At 38.7% G+C, this 21492-nt stretch overlaps 1 protein-coding gene across 1 annotated transcript; it reads right to left on the bottom strand.

The window, feature by feature from the left end:
• Positions 1 to 6180: 6180 nt before the first annotated feature.
• LOC127539460 (keratin, type II cytoskeletal 71-like) lies at positions 6181 to 19349 on the bottom strand. The gene is made up of 9 exons (XM_051963685.1): positions 18795 to 19349; positions 16275 to 16489; positions 14312 to 14372; positions 13384 to 13479; positions 11807 to 11971; positions 10663 to 10788; positions 9400 to 9620; positions 7966 to 8000; positions 6181 to 7053 (listed from the first exon to the last, which is right to left on the bottom strand). The coding sequence occupies exons 1-9, from the start codon at positions 19257 to 19259 to the stop codon at positions 6839 to 6841; spliced, it is 1599 nt and encodes a 532-aa protein (XP_051819645.1). The 5' UTR covers positions 19260 to 19349; the 3' UTR covers positions 6181 to 6838.
• Positions 19350 to 21492: the final 2143 nt, after the last annotated feature.

The following is a 21492-nucleotide window of genomic DNA, read 5'->3' as shown; positions in this document are numbered from 1 at the left end:
TTCTAATTTGTATTAAATCACATGGAGGAAAAATAGCATTTGTTAACGCTATTCAAGTAAGACTCTAATTTGGAGTCCATCTGTGGACTCCACGGAGTCTTCTGTCTTTGACCTTCAGTTTCTTCATCTGTAAAAAAGGTAATATAACATGAGTTCAAGGAAGACCAGCCCCTTAGACTACTCATCCACTTTTGATGTTCATCTGTCACCTCATTCTCACTTGTGGTTCCAAGCATACACATCTCAGTAAAACCATCGTGGTAGATGGGCTACACCAGGTTGAGGGTAATTGAATTAGGAAGATGTTTATAGACACATGTAAGAATGTACCATGGCAGAATGGGTAGATGAGAACAATTTGCTCCAATGACCATGAAAGTGACCAAAACAGGTACTGTGAAGTGCTTAGAGTTTGATATCAGGTCATCAGTGCATCCTGGGCCAACACCAGTTATCTTGACTTTTTTCTTGCTACTAGACTTTGAAGACTCTGAAAGATCACAGTCTGATCACTCTGTGCAGTTCTGCCTCACTTGAATCCAATTTATGTATAAGTCGAGATATCACACCATGATCTCATTGGTCTTCTGAAAATTATTGTTCTTATTCCCAAAGAGATTGCTGTTTATCCCTCATTCTTGAAGGGGACCATCAATCACATCAGGGAGGCAATGCTATGATATGAAGTGAATTGAATTTAAGTGAGGGAGGGCTGTGCAAGGTCACCTATCTCACTTTCCCCTACAGGGCCATCGAGGTCCAGTGGCCAGATTATAGATCAGGACAATTGAAAATGACTCTGGATGAAATGGGAGACCTTGGCCATTTTAAGATAAAGTCTTCAACAGATCTCAGTTTGACTGAATGTGGTTCATCACACCCTTTAATGATTAAAGCCAATAGCAATTGAGGCAAATTCTCTCCTTTTTCATTTACCCCCCCCAAAAAAATATATATATATATATATATTAACTAATTAATCTGGCAGAGAAACATTCTCAGGATTTCTGGCCAAAGTGGAACAACAACTTGTGCTTGATATCCACTAACTATGAACCAGTGAAATTGGACAAACCATCTCCTGCAAAAGCAAAGCTGAAGGTGCATAAAGGATTGCTAAATGGAAGAGTGTTATTTACAAATGCAAGCTATGGAGAATCCCTGAGGAATTCTGCCAACCCCCTTAGTTTATCTTTTTCTGACCTGGTGGGGTTGGTTCACCATATACTTTTTCTATCTTGGTAGGAAACCACATAACCTCTTAAAACTGTGGACTGAGTTCATGCTCTTGACTTGAAATGAGTCCATTTTCTGAGAACAGTGATGTGTGTACTTCAGTCTCTTGAGATGAATATCAAGTCACATTAAAACAGATGTGTACCAGAGTCCCTTACATCCTTTCTGTTGGACTGAGTAGAACCAAGTGGTTTATCTATATATTATCAAATCGACCCTTTTGTTAGTATAAGATAGGAGTGGTTTTGTCTCTGTTCCTTGAAATACTGAACTTAACACACCCCAAGGGGTGACGTTAAGCAAAGAATTTTATAAACCTTTAAATCCTGTATAGGTTTTAGAACTTAAAAGTTTTGGAGGAGGGAGGACCTTAGATATCTAAAGATCTTTTTTACAAACAAGAAGACTGATAAAATTTCCAAAAAAAAAAAGGGACTTTACCAAAGTTATAGAGGTAGTAAATTTCAGAGCAGGAAGTCAAATCCAAGTTTACAATGACATGGAGGTGGTGCAGCAGATAGAGTTCTTGGTCTAGAATCAGGAAGGCCTGTGTTCAAATCCAATTTCAGATATTTACTAGCTGCATGAATCTTTTGACTCCTCACTGATTCAGTTTTCTTAACTATAAAATAGATATTCGATGTGGTGAACATCACATACGATAATATTTTTTAAGTCCTTAGTACATAGTAGGCACTATGTCCTTCCCCCTGTATTAAGTGTTCCTTTAATCATTTGTGCTCTCTATATAAATGTTAGTTATTAATTTAATTAATTTAAGATAATTAAAGTAATTAATTTAATTAAATTTAAAATATTGTTATTACCATTAAGTAATAATATAAGAAAAAACCTACCTAATAAATAGAACTGAGATCTTCAGGAGATAGTGAGTTCCCTATTACTGGATTCTTAAACTGTGAATCATATCCCATAGGGGGTCTCATAACTGAATGGGATAGCAAAATTGTGATTTGTTATTAGCAAATATTTGATTTATATTTTACATACCTACATACTGTAGTCATGCAAAAATTTCTCAAGTGAAAAGGAATCATGAGCAAAAAAAAAGTTTAAGAAGCTCTGATCTTGGTAGCAGCTCATGTCAGACAGAGATTTATATTCAGGCACAGACCAGACTTGTAGGACTATAAATTTCCTTCCAACTCTAAAAGTCTGTGATTCTATGGTCTAAAGTAAACTATTTTAGATTTCTTTCTCTAAAAATGCTTGTTATATTTTTGACAATTTTTAAATTGAAAAATAGTTCTTACTCTTACAAATTAGAAATGTTACCTATATGTTTTGGAAATAAAAACTTTTTAGAGGAATTTGCCACAAAGATTTTTTTCCACAGTTATGCTTCTCTTCCAATTTCTTCCAATTAGCTACCTTGATTTTATTTGTGCAAAATCTATTTATATAATCAAATTATCCATTTTTATCTCCTATAATCCTTTGATTCTTTCATTTAATTATGAACATTTTCTATATTTATAGTTCTAAAAGGATATTTCTTCCTTGGTTCTCTAATTTGGTGTCACCTCTTATGTCAAAGTCATAAACTCATTTGGAGTAGCTGGGTGGTGCAGTGGGGTAGAGTGCCAGGCCTGAAGTCAGAAAAAGTCATCTGACATCAGACATTTACCAACTGAGTACTGGCAGCAGTACCAGAGTGCTAGTTCTAGAGTTCTAGTAGCTTTACCAATACAAACCCTGTTGGAATACCAGGGAGCCACCTGACAGTGGCTACTAGAGATCCAAACCAGAATGGATCTCTTCTTGTAAGAGGATGATACGAGGAGGCTGAGAGGCAGTTGCTATTCTCTGACCTCTCTGACTGAGGCCATTGCATTGTCTGATCTCTCTCTCCTTCCCTCTGCCTCCAATTTATTTCATTCCCAGTCCACAAGCAATACCTGTGTCAGCAAAGGCTGCTCTGCAACTCCTTCAGATGTTATGATTCACAGCTATGGAGGCTCTTAGAGAATTGACATGTCCCTTAACAAAACCCAAATAGAACTATGAAAAATTGGACGTGACTGAAATGACTGAACAATATCATGAACCCAATTTGAATTTATCTTGATATACAGTGTGAAATTTTAGACTATACAAGTCTCTACCAGTTTTCAGATGGAGAGAGAGAGAGAGAGAGAGAGAGAGAGAGAGAGAGAGAGAGAGAGAGAGAGACACTGAGAATTACTTAGTGGTACAGTTAGGAGGAGCAATCAAAATCAGTCAGGCTAAATCCTGCCTGAGGGAGTGACCTTTATCTGGATTTTGGAGTAGGGAGGATAAAGAGAAAGTGTAAAATAGGAAGTCAGTCTCTGCATTTGCCCTCCAGACGATCTTTGCCCTATACCTCCTCAGCACAGCAGAGTGGTAGAGAAGAGTGCAGCCAAATTGCCAAGAGAGAAAAAAATTCTCCAACACTTCTGGGTCTTTTATCTTCCCATTGACCCTGCCACCCACCATCCTGGGACTGGATGACAATTTGTCGAGTATATTATAGAGCAAGACTTCTTAAACTTTTTGCACTTGTAATTCCTTTTTGCTTGAGAAATTTTTACATGACCCCTGGTATAAAGGTATATAAAATAGATATATAAATAAATCAAACATTTACTTATAATAAATCATAATTTCATGATCCCCACATTCAGTTTCAAGACTCAATATGGGGTCAACATCTGCAGTTTAAGAAGCTCAATTATAGAGAATTGTAGTCCTCAGGGAGCATTTGAATTATATTACTCTTAAAGTCTCTTTAAACTCAAATTCTGGGATTGTGGGATTCATTTGACTGCCTCTCTTTTTTAAGTATCCCGGCAAGTCTTGCTGGTCCTTCAGCGTCATTTCCAGCTGCCCCTACTTACTTTGCTACCTTTGGCTTCTTTGGGGAGACCTCAAACAGTGGTTTTAACTAGGAATCTTCTATCTGGGATCTGCACACTTGTACTTTTTAAAATTTTATATTCCAATGTAATTGCTTTATTTTTTAATTCCTTTGTTTTATTTTCATTTTATTTTTAAAATTTATTTAATATAATTTAATAATATAATAAATATTAATATATAATAAATAATATAATTTAATTTATGAAATAAAACAAGTCATTTCATAATGTAATAGAAAAAGATAATTGTACATGAAACTGCAAATCTATTATGTACAACTTGCTATTCTTTTAAAATATATTATAGTTATAATGTATAATATAATTTCCCCTCCTTTTTTTCTTCTCCCTCTCCCTTCCGTTTTAGAGATGATGACCATTAAGCACAAATAGGTGTGTGTGTGTGTGTGTGTGTGTGTGTGTGTGTGTACACACACATATACACATGCATATATGTATTTATGAGATATATATTATAAATATATGTATGTATGTGTTTATGAAATTATTCTATACATATATATGTAAAATTATTCTATACATCTACATGTCATTTCTTTCTCTGGGCTCAGATAGCATGTTGCAAACTCATATGTTTTATTTTATGCATTTAAAAACATGATTCTGAGGAGTCCTTGGCTCCACAAAACTGCCAAAGAGATCCATTCCCCGCCACCAAAGCAGCTCTCAGCCACATTTGACTTTATCCACTATGGTACAATGGGGAAAGAGCTGAATTTGTAGCTTGAGAACCTGGGTCCTAACTATAGTGTTCTGACTCTTACTTTCCTATGTGACTTTATGATTTTATGCAAAACACCAAACTTCTCGATTTCTTTATTTAGAAAAGATAAATGGTGGGGAGGAGTGGAGATCTAAGATTTTACTTATGTTTAGGATTTTGTTTTATTATTCTAGAATGCAGAAATAGAACCTTCCCATTATCCACTCTGAACACTCTTCCTTCTGCCTCCTCCCCATGTCCACTCCCACCTGAAAAGTGACAGTGAAAGGGAAGGTCATGGTCATCTAAGTCCTTTCTCTTTCCCCAGTCCTCAGTTTAACCATGACATTTTCTTGAAAAATTCCAGAAAAACTTTAGCAGCCTACCCTCCCCAGTTTATTGTTATTAAATGATAATATTTCCAAAACTTCACCTCCATATTCACTGTTGCAAATTGCTGTTTTGTACCTCTTCCACCCCCAGAACTACTCAACTGTCCTTCTGAAGCCAGTTGGAAAAGACCCAACTTTCATCCCTTCAGGAACCCTTCTCAAATGGAATCCTATATAACTCTACTCTCCCTGGATTTTATAATCTCCCAGAACACTTTTAACTTGGTGTTTTCATTTTTATTACTCCAGAGGCAGTATGGCAGAGTATGTGTGTGTATAATATGTACCACCTCTTCTGGGAGTAGCCAAGTGCACAGGTTACCTACATATATGTATGTATACATAGGAAATCACTAATATATACATATTTGCATGTGTTTGTGAGCATGAATCTGCATAAATACAAATGTATGAAAGGGTACATGGATTTGTTTGTGTATTGTTATGTGTGTATATGTGTTTAATCCATATACAAGTGCCTATGTGCACCGTATCTTGTATCTATGTGTATAGAGGGGACTCTATGCATTCAGTTATGCGCGGATGCACGTGTCAGGTGTGTTTTTGCATATTAAGCAAATAAATGTACATCATTGTACATTTATCTGTATGTTCTTATATGTGCTATGTAAATGTATATGCACATGAGTAATATTTCTCTGTATTAACATGTTAGTAAATGTATATGTTTTTCATTTGTGCGTTATTATATGTTAAAATATCTGCAAATGTGTATATTTGTATATGAAATGTGTTGATACATGTATGCATTTATTCCTATGTATGGTAATGTGTTTTCATATATGTATGTGTTCATATGTGCATGTCTGTGTACATGTGTGCAAATTCATTATGTGTGTTCGTATACTCATGTTTTGGTAGGATGAATGAATACAGAAATGTGCATTTTAAACACTCAGAGACCAAATAATATTGATTTTGCTATTTATTGAGATATGTTAGAAAGTAAGAATGAAAGAAAGCTGGGGAAAGCCATATATACATATATATGAAAAACTTTCCATGGATCTGGATTACACTTAATATAGCTAAAAGTGAACAGGTAAGTTTAAACAAGGGATGACCAAGTCACTCCTGGCCCTTTTTACCCTTTCTAAGTCCAGAATCAGTGGATGGTCAAGATGGAGTTAGAATAGAAGGGCATCTACTATTTGACTCCTGAGCTCCAGGAGTCTCAGGACCAGTGGGTTCTGGGACCCAAGAGGGCACAGGCTAGGTGACCAGAGGAGCTGAGCAGATCCAGAGAGAAGGAGGTCCATAATAGCTGAAGTTCCAGTTGCAGAGAGCAGAGAGGGGGCCAGCAGACATGAATGTGTCCAGGACATGGCCATGGGTTTGGGGGTTAAATGACAGGCCCAAGAAAGAGGAACAAGAAATAAAAGAAGCAGTTTAGGAATGCAGTGTTGTCCCAGGACCAGGCAGATTCAGAGAAGGCTAAGGACTTAGGAAAACAAAAAGATTGTGGGGTCCCAGGACAAGCAGTTTGGGGCAGAGATGTGTGACATGAAGGGCTGAGACGGTAGTGACCAGTGACAACAGTAACAGGAGAACACGTTGCAGAACATCTATCGGCTAGTTTTCTTGATGGGAGAACCCAGGGTAGAGGATTTGCTCAGGGCATCCTTGTAGTCACCAACAGTGGAACCTTGGTTCTTGCCCTCCCTGGTACGTGTCGGGCAGACTCCAGAAAGGCAGGTCCCACTGGAAGCCAAGTAGCCGCCACTGACAGAGCTCGGCCGGTAGCCATAACCACTGCTTCCACTGGTACTGCTGATGACAGCTGCAAGAAGAGAGCCATGGCGGCAGATTATCTTTGAGAGCCTTGTCATGTAGGACATGTTCTTCCCCAGGGCCCAGGGCCAGAACAAAGACATGTTTGTCTATATAACATTTGTAGAATGTTCTAAGGTATAAACTTCTCTCACCACAACTCTGGGAGCTAAGGCATATAAGAATATTATTCTCATCTGACATGTTCAAGATCATGCTAACAATTCTCAGAGTCAGAACCAGATCCCTTTCACTTTAGCCCTCTCAGACCAGCATCTGCCCCTTACAGGTCAGTTCACAAATCAATATTAGGCAGGAAAAATAGTTCATCTTAAGGATTCTCCCTTTCCCCAGGAAAGGATCTAAAGGATAGACTTTCTTGGTCTCTACAAGAGTCCTCACCTATCCAGTTTTTAATCATGGCCTTTTGATTATTCCTTTACAATAATTTGCCCTCAACACTGTTCCAATTATTCCTCTGGTCTTGCCCTCTCTTTAGATAACAGAAAAAGCTATTTGTTCTCTTCATTTAATCCCTTAGATGACTTCCTGACTCTGTCTCCATTCTCTCCTTTCCCTCCAGTCATAACATAGTAATACTCTAGTAACAGTGCTAGTCATAACTAAAACTTACATTTAGTTAGAGACTTAAGTTTTTCAAAACGTTTATGTAGAAGTGGTACAGAAATACCTGACTGCAAATTTTCATGAAGCAAAGGTGAAATGGTCTGGTAAACCTAGCTCTGCACTTAGTGTGATTTGAGTTTTTGTCCTGACTTCCCTTAACTAGCTGGCTGATCTTGAATAAGTGACTCATCTCTTTTTTTCTCAGTTTCTGCATCAGCAAAATTGTATTGCTGATTTGCACTCCCTATCTCACAGGGTTCTACATCCCATAATTTCAATAATTCAAGGTACTTACAGATGCTGACAGAAGATGGGAATTCTCCAGACATTCTATAAAGAAAAAAAGAATAGGATAAGTCAGTTTTCTAACCAACAGCCTCTTCTCCAAACTCTCCTTGGAAGATAAATAAAAATCCAAGAAGAAATATTTACAACTTCCATCCTACTGGTCTGAGAAGTATCTGAGTCATTCAGAATAACTGACTGAACCACATGTTGCTTTTAACACTATCAGGACCAAATGGATAATGATCCACCCCTGAAGCAGAGATCTGTAGCCATCCATTTAGCAATTCATTTTACCTTTGTCACTCTCTAACCTCCCCAGGTCTGGAATATACTCAATCTTCATCTCTCAGAAACTTCTCAGACAAAAACCTCCTCTTTTGGGAAGTCGTACTTGATTTCCCACTCCCTCCACACAAACCTTAGTATTCTCCACCTCTGGTTTTACTTTCACTATCCTTATCTGTGTACATGTCATAACACAGTGTGGTATCATCCATACTGACTATCTCAACCTGGGCAAGTCCCATAATTTGTCGGTATTCTTGGCAAACTACCAAAGATTCTTCTAAGTTATAGAGAAGATGCTAACTTGAATTTTTAAAAAGAGCTTCCCAGGACCAAGAGAATATTGTGCATAGCAACATGTTCAACTGTGTTGGACTTGGCTCTTTTCAACAATGTGGTGATTCAAGGCAATTCCAAAAGACTTGAAATAGAAAATGTCATCCACATCCACAGAGAGAACTATGGAGAATGAATATGGATTGAAGCATAGTATTTCCACTTTTGTTTGTTTGTTTTTTCTTTCTTGTGGTTTTTTTTCAGTTTGGTCTGATTTTTTTTTTGCACAAAATGAAAAACATGGGAATATGTTTAAAAGAATTGCATATATTTAACCTATATCAGATTGATTGATTGCTGTCTTGGGGAGGGGGCATAAGAGAAGGAGGGAAAAAATTTGTAATACAAAGTCTTATAAAAATAAATGTTGAAAACTATCTTTAAATGTATTTGAAAAAAATAAAATACTATTTTAAAAAAGAAAATAAGTAATAAAATAAAAGAGCTTCCTCTTCTAAGAGTTTCTCTCCCTATCTCTCTATCCCTTAATAGATTATAGGCTGCTTGAGACCAGGAACTGCTTCTTTTTGTCCTAATATCACTAAAATCTAAAGAAGGGACTTGCACATAATTGTATATATTTGGTGAACTGAATTGAAACCTCCCATTTTTTAGAAAATATAAACATTACCCCAGAATCCCAAACCAATAAAACATAATTTCCTGCCTCCCTTTGAAGGTAAGGGTTCTTATGACCTTCCTCTGAAAATTGAATATCATCACCAGATTAGGGTGGATTTCCTTTTCTCACTCCTTTCTCCTTGAATGTAAATTGTGCTTCCGAGCACTACTTAATCTACATATGGAAATTAGTCCTTGCCTGCACTCTTCACTTTCCAGTAGCTTCTTGTAGGTGGCAATTTCAACATCAAGGGACAGTTTGACACTCATCAGTTCCTGGTATTCCCGCAACAGGCGGGCCAACTCCTCCTTGGAACTATGCAGGGCGCTCTCCAGCTCCTCCAGTTTGGCCCGGGCATCTTTCAGAGCACTGTCTCCTCGTTGTTCAGCATCAGCAATGGCCAGCTCTAGGTTAGAGCACTGCAGGATAGAATTGAAAGTGTCAGAAGATTTGGGGAGGCTCCGGGACAAAGGAGGTTTCCAACTCATCCTTTTACTTTTGGGCAACTCTCTTCCTTAACCATATTTTCCAGTATTAAAAATTTCTGGAGACAGAGATGCCAACAGACCCTTGAGATAACACTTTCTCATTTGGTTTTCCAATTGGCCAAAGAAATTCTTTAAAAGAGTTTTAAATTTGAAGTCAGATGGGGGGATGTTTAGCAGAAAGAATTAGAGACTTGGAGTCAGAGGTCCTAGGTTCAAATCCCAGCACTTAATACTATTATTTACTACAACAAATTACTTATGTGACCTTTGGCAAACCTCTTTGGATCTCACTTTCTTGTGAAATGAGGGACTGTGACAAGTGCTATTTAAGGACCTTTCCAGCTTTAGATCCTATGAAAAACCATTCACTTAATTGCTCCTGCTATAATGGAAGCCTCTTTCATTCTCTTTTGTCATTTGTGAAGATAGATTTAGAGTAATGGCATGTTCAAGGGTCCCTTTTATGGATTATGTCATCCTACTACTGAGCATTCTCCTAAACTAACTCTAACTCCAACTCTAAATTCATGCCTGGAATCCTCACCATTAAAGTTAGATCTCAATCTTCTCTGTGGAATTAAGGGTTGCATAGGATAACACTTAGATCCATGTATTATGATTCTAGAGCCATGCACTAGGAAGGAAAGAAGGAAGGAAGGGAGGAAGGAAGGAAGGAAGGAAGGAATCCATCTGTTTGCTTCCTTAATATGGATAGAGTATACCTCCCCTCAAGCTCTAATGTTTAAAAATCTCCTTATATGGCTTCCTCCATCGGTAATTTGAAGAGTTATTTTTCTTCCTCCTTAATCTTCGCAAATTCTCATGTAATAAGTAATCCCTAAAGACAATTTGAGACCCTGACTCCTGTGACACATTCTCTGTTGAATAAGAGAGTTAGGATATTGATTATTAAATCCAACTCCTCCCCCTTCAGCAACTGGCCATTGGACCAGCAGCAGTCAATTCTCCTCACCTGTTTCTTCACATTTTCAATCTCTGAGCGAAGTCTCTGGATGAGCCGGCTCAATTCTGAGATTTCATTCTTGGTTTGCTTGAGATCGTCTCCATGTCGGCCGGCCACCAACTGCAGTTCCTGGAACTTGAGACACCAAAGCAGAACTCATTGGCAAACATTTTTCCTGATCCTTCTCTTTTCCCTGAGTCCTATGCTCTCCTCTCTCTGCCATCTTTGCAGTTATGGGGTTCACATTATATAGATTAACACCAGCTTTGAAAACAAACTGAGGACTATGAGTTTAGGGAAATCAGGCAGAAAGCCTAATAAAAATGGTATTTATGTCCAGACAAGGGAGGCTCTTTGAGACAGTCAGATAAAACAGGCAAAATGTGAACGTCCAACAGGATTTGGAAACTCTCTTGTGAGACTAAGACTTAAGGGAAAATTCACATCCACCTGTAAATGCCATCCTTTTAACTTGTTGAATTTTTACCAATTCTTTAAAACAGCCTAAACACCACCTCCTCCTCTAGGAAGAATTTCCTGAGTCTCCTAGTCAGGAACAAACATGACCCTCAGACATCCCATACACTTTTTTCTGTGCCGTTTACATAATAGTTTGTGTTTTAGTTCTCTATGTGGGTTTCTCTTCTCCCACTCCCACTAGCCTGCAAGCTCCATTAGGGCAGGAGAAGTATCTGGTCTCTATATCTCTGTCAATTCCTAGCATGGTGCTCTGAACAGGCAAAATTGCTTAACAAATGTTGATTGAATTGAATTGAAACTGATTCTTTGATCTTCTTGAATCAGTGGCTACTGACTAAATCTCAGCACTTTGATTTTCTGTGAATGTTAGAAATCAAAGAATGTTTCTCAAATCCCCAGAACCACAAATTCATTGTTCTCTTCCCCACAAGAGTTGGAAACCTTGCTCTCTATGCTAGAGAAACCCACATGGTTCCATGTCAGAGAAGATCCTAGGGGGAGAGAGAAATGTGTCTAGGGATCATTAGTGACTTGCAGAGGGTGTAATATGATAGAAAGGCAGCTCAAACCCTTTCTTCTTGCCCCTAGAAAATGCTAGCATGCTCTTCGGAACACAGATGACATACCTCTATGCTGATTGAAGCCAGCTCCTCAGAGATACCCCCAGACTCACCTTGGTCTGATACAGGTTCTCAGCATCAGTCTTGCTCTTCATGGCAATCTCCTCATACTTGTCTCTGACTTCATCAATGATGCTATCCAAGTTCAGGTCTCGGTTATTGTCCATGGAGAGGATGACAGATGTGTCACTGATGTGGGACTGGATCTGAGCAATCTCCTATCATGGGTACAAAGATAGTCTCAGAGTGAGAGCCCTCTTACGGGGAAAGGTTGAATGACCCCTCTCCTAAAGAGGTAAAATAAATTCCAGGAAGCAATTTTCCTTCTGCTCTATGAAAGTTCAAAAAATATACTTTGCCTAAAAGGCCACTGGTCCAATTCTTCATTGCCTTCAAAAGAGTTCTTCCCTTCCAGCCTCTATTCTTCTCCCAACATTAGAGGAGAAATGCTTCTCCAAAGCTATCAAGTATACATTTTCCCCAGGGGACCAGACAATGTCTAACGACCAGAACCCTGGGTGCTCCCTCCTTCCCAGGAATAATTCATAAAAGATTAGTTCCCCTACTAAGACCCCATACAAATGCTTCAAGAAACACCATCTGTTCTCCTCTCACATAGAAAGCAAAGAGGCACAAAATGAGCAGGGAAGTGTGGATTTCAAATGATCCCAGACTGGACATTATCATTTTCTCAAATCCAGTCTTCTTACAAACTTCCCTATTACAATGAAATAAATATTATTCTTTAAGTCACCCAAACTCATCCTTACATCAGTCACCATACACCCCATCACCAAGCTCATCAGCTTGATGTCATCTTTGATTCCTCACTCACTCCACATATCCAATCATTTGCCACATCTTGTCATTTCTACCTCCAAATCTCTGGAATCTGTCTCCTCCTCTTTGGTTACATAGCCACCACAAATAGCTCAGATATTCAATCACTTCACCCAGACTAATGTAATAATTGAAGTCTCCTGGACTATCCAAATTAGTCTTCTTGCTTAAATCTCTCCCCTCTCCAATTCATCCTCTGCCCTATTGTTGAAGAAATTTTCCTAAAGTTGCAGGTCTAACCATGTCACTCGCTTACTCAATGAATTCCAGTGGCTTCTCATCCTTTTTTAATTTCTATTTTTTGTAAGATTTGTGAAAAATGAACTCTTTGCATATATATGTATATATAAATATGCATATATATATATATATATAACTTATAAATGAGTAAATACACATATATTGGGTATAATGCTCAAACATTTTTGGTAGAGATGTGATTTTTAAGAAATAGTTAGAAAGTTGATTTGTGTATATGCTCCCATCACTCCACCTTCAGATGTAAATTTCCTAAAAGCAGTTTCTGTGTCCTAGCTGTCTTTATAGTTTGGCATCCAGCACAACATAGTTTCTGTGAAACCTCATTGGTCACAAGGTTCTTATCTGAGAGAATTCCTTCAATAAGATCCCTGAGAAGGGATCATTCAACCACTCATTCCACTTAGAGATAGCTCTGATTATTAGAAAATGTTTCCTTATTTCAAACTAGAGTCTACTTCCCCTCATTGCTTCTCATGCAGTCTCAGAGAAAGAAAAACTCTCAAGAACACTGTCTGCAGTGAAGACTTACCGCTTCATATAGACACTTCAGGAACTTGGTCTCTTGGTCCAGAGATTCTACTTTGGCTTGCAGCTCTACCTTATTCGTGTAAGCAGCATCCACATCCTAGGAGAGACATCCCCCCAAAATATTGTCCAATTACTGCCTGTAAGCTAGACTTCTTCTTAAGCTCTAGTCACCCGTTATCAAGAGGGAGAACTGGGATTCTTCTCTGATGCTAGGTTGCAAAGAAGAAGGAAATGGTAAAGGTTCTCTAGCAGCCCCACACATATTATGGCATATTTAGAAAAGCATAAGACTATAGGACTCTGGGGCAAGGAATCTGGATTCGACAGGGGATTCCTTTCTAGGAAGGGATGTCCCCAGCTGCCTTCTTAATATTATTGATAGTTTAGAAATCCCCCTTGTAGTCTAATCCAGGTATTTCTTGCTGCAGTGGAAGTCCCTTTCCTCTAGTTCTCAGGGAAAATAGAAACTCTTTGGTAGCCTAGGCAACCTAGGGTATAGGTATTCATATCATGGACCTTCTCCCTTTGGTAGACTCTTGAAGCCTATGAGCCTTTCTTAGAATAATGTTTTAAATACTTGCACAAAATGCTAAATTTCAGTTAGAGGTTAATGAAAATAAAGATATATTTTTCCCCCATCCAAGTTCAGAGATGCCCTGAAATCTATTCATGAACTCCAGATTAACCCCTGCTTTAGGGCAATCTTCACATGCTTAAAAATATTTCTGAAATCATTCTCTTCCTCCTCTTTTACCACCATCTCCATTTCTATCTTCACTTCCTGTAAAAGCTTTCTCTTTTCTAGAGTTTTCATCCTGATCTCTCTCTACCTCTATTCCTTATTGGTCCCAAAATAGTTCAAGTTGAGTGACATAAAGGAGCAAGGAAATGTCAACCCACCCAAGACCTCCAAGGCCTCTACAACTCACCTTCTTGAGCAGCACGAATTCATTTTCAGTAGCTGTTCGCCTGTTGATCTCTTCCTCATACCTGGAAAGGGGGAATAGCTTATAGGTAAATTATACTTTCTTTCATTGTTCATTTGTTTTTACCTGTGTCCAACTCTTCCCAACTCTATTTGGGGTTTTATTGGCAAAAATACTGGATTGGTTTGCCATTTCCTTCTCTAACTTATTTTGCAGATGAGGGAACTGAGGTAAAAAAGTTAAGTATCTTACCTACCATCACACAGCTAGTGAGTGTCTGAGGCCAGATTTGAAGTCAGAGAAATGAAACTTCCTGACTCCAAGTCCAGCATTCTATTCAACTATACCACCTAGCTATATACTTTCCTACATACTTTCTAGAATGCCTTTATTGCAGAGCACTATCCACATTCCTAGAAGGAGACACAAAAGGAAGCGGAAACTAGGGCTCTGTATTCACAACAACTAAAATGTATTATTATTCATATAAATAGATCTAGCCATATGCTACACCATATGGCACAATAAGTTTCAAATGGACTCTTAGTTTAAATCAATGGGTCACATCATTAAAAAAAATTGCAGGAAAATTGGCAATTTCTTTAATGTCTATGGTTCTGGGAGGATTCTTTTTTAAATAATATTTTTATTTTTCAAAATGCATGCAAAGATAGTTTTCAACATTCATCCTTGCAAAACCAAATTTTTAGGGGAGAATTCTTAATCAAAAATGGGGTTAGAGATCACAATAAAATGAATAATTTTAATTATATTAAATTAAAAGGTTTTGCAAGAATAAAATCAATGTTGTTAAGATCAAAAAAGTTGTCATTTGTGGAAAAATATCTTTCCTTCAAATGTCTCTGATAAAGATATGATATCCAAACCATATAGAAAATTTACACAAATATAAAGGACCAAGAACCCCTTCTCTATAAGTTATAAACTCAATAAGGATATTTAGAAACAGTTCTCAAAAAAATTGCAAACTATCAAAAACTATAGGAACAATTACTCCAAATAACTATGAATAAAAGAAATGCAAATCAAAACAATTCTGAGGCTCACCTGACACTCAGAAAATTGGAAAAGATGGTAAAAGAAGGAAATAGTACTGGAAAATCCATAGGGAAACACACAGATTAGTGAATTGGCCCAATCATTCTATGAGACTATTTGGAATTATGATTAAAACCAAATGGATAGGTGAAAATGTTAAAATGTCTAGAGCCTTTGAAGCAAAGATTCCACTGCTAGTCATATCCCTAAAGGAATTCAAAGAAACTGAAGTACCCTGTATATCAAGGTATCAGAATAATATTTTTTTGGTGATTTCAAAGAACTACCTATGTAGTTGCAAGGAATTGATTAAGGACTGGATGAATAAATTATAATAAATGAACACAATGGAATATTATAGTGTCACAACTAATGGCAAATATTCAAACATTTCAAAGGAGCTCCTAACCTAGTGATTTCATGTTACTTCTCTGCCTTATGATTATCCAGGCTCTGTATATAGGCATAGAACAGAGTTGATCATAACAACATATAGGCTCAACAGAAATGAATTTGTATGTGTGTGTATACGTGTATGTGATAGAGAGACGGACAAACAGACAGAGAGATAGAGACAAAGAGACAGAGATACAGAGACAGACAGAAAGAGAAACACACACACAGAAAGAGACAGCCAGACAGATATAGAAAAACAGAGAGAAAGAGGGAGGGATAGATATCTCCCTATGTCAAGCTAGGACAGTCCTTCTAGGAATTGCTGGAATCCTATATGATGTTAATAAAGGATTAAACTCTAGCCTTCTCCCAATCCCTAAGCAGCTCAAGTTTCCCTTGCAGAAACTGATTAAAAAGCCCTTATCTATCCTGAACTGGCCCAGTTCTACAGGATTTAATTTGATCTCCTGGGCCCAGGTACCCAGTCCATGTGGATTATCTCCCTTCTCACCTCTTCTTGAAGTCCTCCACAACATCCCTTAAGTTCCTGAGCTCTGAATCCAGTCTCACCCTGTCCCCTGACAGGGTCTCCAGCTGCCTTCTCAGATTGCTGATGTGGCCTTCATAAATGGGCTCCAGATTGTTCTTGCAATTGCTCAGGTCCAGCTGTTGCAGTAAGTTCCACTTGGTCTCGAGTACCTGGTTCTGTTGTTCTAAGAAGCGCACCTAGAACCCAATCCCAGAAGTTAGAACCGAATTGAGGAGATTCCATGAAGCTGGGTTGTAAGGGTGGCTGAAGCAAACAAGATGATGATCTGCCCCAGTCTCTCAAAACACCATGTGCCTCTCTTTAACTAATAGGGGAGAAACCTTAGCTCAGTGGTCTCCATAGCCCCATGCCTGGGTAATTTAAATTCATTGGTGATTCCCACATGTCATTTTACTATTTGTTTTAATTCCCCTTTCATGTAAAATATATATATTGAGGGTCTTTGCCTTTCTTTTACTTTAGTAAAAGTCAAAGATTGAGAGAAAAGAGGAGAGTACATTGGGTTATATTATGAGTTTTTTTGTTTATTTTCTATTTCCAGATGCAATAGTAGTACACTAGAAGGTACATAGATGGTGGGGCTGGAGATTAGAGATGAGCTTCAAACTAGGATTTAACAATGGCACTAGTCAATTTGCTTCACTTGGACTCAGTTTCCCCAATTATAAAATGAGGGGATTGAGCTAAATGGTTTCTTTTATATAATATCTAGCATTCTTGTCTATAATTAAAAATAATCCATAAAAAGTCTACTCTTCACATTTCTATTTATTTTTGTTTATTTTGGTAAGCATATTTTAAATCTGAAAGAGATTTGTAGCTATCATGGTCTAACTCCTTCATAGTAAGGATAAGAAACAGAAGCCCAGAAAAAAATGAATTAAGGATATAAATCAAAGAACTGGAATTCAGCTCAGATAAGAAATCTAGAACTCTTTCCATCATACCACACTGCCCTTCCTTTCATGCCATTCAATCCACCAAGTATCTCATTTCCTGAGCTCCCAAGAGGATTTCTCCAGCTGCTGAAAATTAACCACAAAGCCAACTTGGCCCTGTATAAGCTAAGCTCCAAGGACTTCCACGGTGTTAAATGTCTGGCTTGCTGGGAACATTTGGCTGATGAACTGAAATTGAAATCCCTATCAGCTGTCTGATCTGGAGGATGCACAGCCTCTATTAGAGGTTATATACTCAGTTGCCAATTTAAAATAATTTGGGGATTGTCCAGCTTCTCTCTCTTAATCATAAGAGATGCTCAGGTTCATATTCCTTGGTTCCAGAACTTCCTGCTCCCATGGGGTTTTTCTCACCCAGATGACTTGCCACCCTCCCATTCTGAGCTCTCAGGGAAGAAGGAAATTCCTTTCAGAACCTTTACTAATTGGCTGTAGGAGTAGGGCCAAGGCTAACTAGCTTATTGTCAGAAGTAAAAAGCCTAAGAGCCCACAGGATTCAAGAAGCCAGTGTTGGTAAAGTTGGGATTGAGTTTGAACATAGACCAATGAATGACCTTTGGACCTACAGATTTTATCCTGACTTGCACATTATTGCAAATGCTTATTTCTGGGAGGTAGAGGCAACTGATGGGGCAGCAGATTGGAGTCAAGAAGAACTGAATTTACATCTGCTCTCAGATACTTACTAGGGATATTTGCCTCAGTTATAGAATGAGGATTATAAAGGCACCTACCTCCTAAGGTTCTTGTGAGAAGCAAAAAGCACTTAGTCTGGCATATTATTGGGTGCTATACAAATTCTTATTTTTCCCCCTTCTCTAGTAAAGGGGACAGGACTCTGTTTAGAAGACAAAAGACCAGGATTCCTATGTCTCCTCCCCTAGCAGTGTGACAAGTCACTAAGCACTTGAAATCTTATTTAGAAAAATATGTGGCAGAGAGAGAGTTTGACCAGATGATCCTCCATGGTCCATTATAGCAGACACCTTACACTTCTTCATAGCCCTCTCCCCTTACCTTTCCCTGAAGTCATAGCTAATTCATTGAAACTCATGCTCCATAGAATTGTGGCTTGAGAGAATATGGCTTAAATGCTAGATCCCATGAAAGGAGACACAGCTGGAAAGAGGTAGAGCGCTTTCTTGATTTTTCTAGGAAGGCTATGAGAGATAATTGTTATTTCTCATCCACTTTTCTCTACAAAGTCCCAGTAACTGAATCTTAATACCAAGAGAACATTAAAGTCCACATTTCTTTTTCCAATTAGCGCTTCCCCTTCGTGATTCTCAGGACAAGGTTCTGTATAGGGGCTGAGATAATCCAGATCTAGCTTTTATATTCTCCCTAGATATGTTTTTATTAAAAACAAGAAAAAAACTTTTGCTGGGACACATTTTCATTAAATGCAACAACTATTCCTTTGTTTGAGAAGTCCCTCCAAAAGTCTAAGATCTTCCTGCTACACCTGAACAGATGTTCCAACAAGTCCCTTGCTATTAGCCCCAAGTTAGGTCAAACTCACCTTATCGATGAAAGAGGCGAACTTGTTATTGAGTGCTTTCATCTGCTCCCGCTCCTGGGTCCTCACTCTCTGGATCTCGGGGTCCAGTTCCACATTAAGTGGAGCCAAGAGGTTCTCATTAACAGTCACCTGATGAATGCCTCCAGGAGGGCACACCGCTGGGCATGCAGGTCCCAGGGCCACACTGCCAAACATGCTCCCAGCAAAGCCACTCGGACGACTCCTGCTCAATCCATAAGTCCCGCTCAATCCGCTTCCACCAGCCACGTTGAATGAGATATTCCGGCTCCCTCGAAGGCTGTAGAGGCTTCGACTGCCAAAGTTTCCCCCAAGCCCTTTGTTTCTTGCCTGGTAAGAGGACGAGCTGCCCAGTTTGCTGCCGGTAACCCCAGAAAGCACGGCTGAGCAGCCACTGAAGCCTCCCTTGGCATAGACTCCTGGTTTGCAATTGAATTGGCGGCTCATGTTGCGGGTGGAAATGGTTCTCGGATGCAGCAAGAGGAAGGCAAAGCCTGGAAGTCCCAGCTCAATGGTGTGAGAGATGGCCACCTATTCCCCTTATATGTGTTTGACACCCCGGCTAGCTCCCTAAAAGGGCAGTCCAGGCATTAATTCGTGGGTTTGGTTTGCCTGGAAGCAAGAAATCATTTTCTCTCTGCTGAGCCTCCTCATCTCTGAAACAACATGAAACGCTCAAATTGCTGGGCTTGCAAGCCTTGCTCATATAATTTGGTTCTTATCTAATTACCTTGCTGTCATAGAGTAATTAGCCCAAAGACCAATACTCCTCTGAGGGAGTCAGGTTAAAGGGGATGAAGTTGTTGCTTTTTCCTCCTGATTGTTCCTTTCCAGGTCCATAGCTCCTTCTCTGGGGTCATGGGGGACAGAACCACGGGTCTGCGAGCAGTCTCAGCTTTGGTGAAGTGAAAGCTCTCGTCAGTGTGGGATGATTTCCCCTGAGTGGGCTATGTGGCCCATTCCCAAGAGAGCAAGCTGTTAAACAGAGGCTCAGATATCTTAATCACTGAGAAAAAGAAAATGCCCTATTATCATTTGAGGAAAATGGAGAATCCTCACCTCTTCCCCAATTGTTGAGTGATAAAGAGAGAGCAGGTTGACAAAGCAGAAAGAGTTCTAATTGAAAGTCAGAAGTTATGTTAAATTCTGGTTCTGCTATTTATATAACTTTAAACAATCGCTTAACCTCTCTTTGGGCCTCAGTTTTCTCACCTGTAAAGTGAATTAGACTCTACAAAGGTTCTATGAAGAACCTGTACTATGTAAACTTGGTTTTTTAAATTGTATTTCAATATAATTGGTTTCCTTTGTAAAGGAATTTGTATATATAAGTTATTCATAGAAAACTAGCACCTATGAGGATTTCCTGAGCCTTTTTCAGGGATGCTCATCCACCTTTGGCATCCATCTTCATCCAACTTTCACCTATGATTCCAAGAACCTATAGTATGTGCAAAAGCTACCCTGATAAAACTGTCTTGGGGGTATCCAATAGACCTCAAACTGGTCAGTGAGTTAGTGGGATGTCTACCCCCAAAGCACGGAAGACTTGTGGAATGGATGAATGAGAACAACTTGTTCTAATGGCTTATGGAGAGCCTGGAGTTAGTCAGCAAAGATACCAAAGTTATCCACTACAATCTGGGCCATCACCAGATGTCTTGATTTTTGTTCTGCCATTGAACTTAGATGACCCTGGAAGGGAAAAAGAGGCTGATGTCTATGCCATTTAGTTGTCCCTAGACTCAAAGAACCAAATCCAAAGCTTGATTCTGCCATTTACTATCTACGTGACCTTGAATAATTCACCTTAATTTAAATATCAATTTCCTCATTTATAAAATGAAGGGTTATAATTAGCTGACCTCTAGGAGTTCCTCCCAGCCCTCAACCTATTATCCTATCATATATGGAAGCAAATATTATCTATTGTCTATTGTGAATCTAAATCATTTGAGAGACCAGACATGTGATATCATTGGTCCTCTTTGAAAATGAAAATATCATCATACCAGTGAAAGGGTCCATGCACAAAAAAAAAATTATAAAAACTCCTGGACTAGAAAGATTAAGGTCTTTCCCAGTTCTAACTTTCACTATCCTAAACCAGGCTTCAATTGGCCTTCATTAATGTTCCCCACATATAATACTCCATCTCCCACCTTCATGTCTTTGTACTAGCTGTCCTCCTTGTCTGGAATATACTAACTCCTTAATTCTACTTCTTAGAAATCTCGACTTCCTCTAAGGTTCAGGTCAAGTGCCACCTCCCATATAAAACCTCTCCTGATACATCCTCCTTCCCCAGATTATCTTGAATCTATTTTGTATATTGCTGCATATTGTTTCCCCTTGCTTATTATTTTGTCTTTGTACTGCCAGCACCTAGCACAAGGCTTGGCATATAGTAGGTACTTAATAAATGCTTGCTGATTGATTAACTTAGAACTCCTGTATGAAGGATCATTGTGGGGTGTACAAACCATTATGCATAAATTTGTGTTCCCATATTTTTTCATTACAGATTTCTACCCCCACTTAAATTATCATTGTGTATTGGTAGTTCAGAGCATCATGTCCCCATGGTCCCTACTGCTGATGGTGTTTTCTTGGTAAAGATACTGGAAAGGTTTGCCATTTCTATCTCCAGTGAAGTAGCTATGTCTTAAATACCAATTCA

Source organism: Antechinus flavipes, chromosome 5 (genome assembly GCF_016432865.1).
Source record: "Antechinus flavipes isolate AdamAnt ecotype Samford, QLD, Australia chromosome 5, AdamAnt_v2, whole genome shotgun sequence".
NCBI classification, from domain to species: Eukaryota; Metazoa; Chordata; class Mammalia; order Dasyuromorphia; family Dasyuridae; genus Antechinus; species Antechinus flavipes.
Note: the sequence above shows the minus strand (reverse complement) of the source record. Positions and strands in the feature narration are given on the sequence as shown.

What these genes read in the sequence shown, in the direction of transcription:
- LOC127539460 (XM_051963685.1), bottom strand. Translation starts at nt 19,259, where the DNA reads ATGAGCCGCCAATTCAATTGCAAACCAGGAGTCTATGCCAAGGGAGGC. An exon ending in GTGGAGGACTTCAAGAAGAG is followed by an intron (nt 14,373 to 16,274) that starts GTGAGAAGGGAG and finishes CCCCCTTTCCAG; the next exon opens with GTATGAGGAAGAGATCAACA. An exon ending in TGAAGTGTCTATATGAAGCG is followed by an intron (nt 11,972 to 13,383) that starts GTAAGTCTTCAC and finishes TACCCATGATAG; the next exon opens with GAGATTGCTCAGATCCAGTC.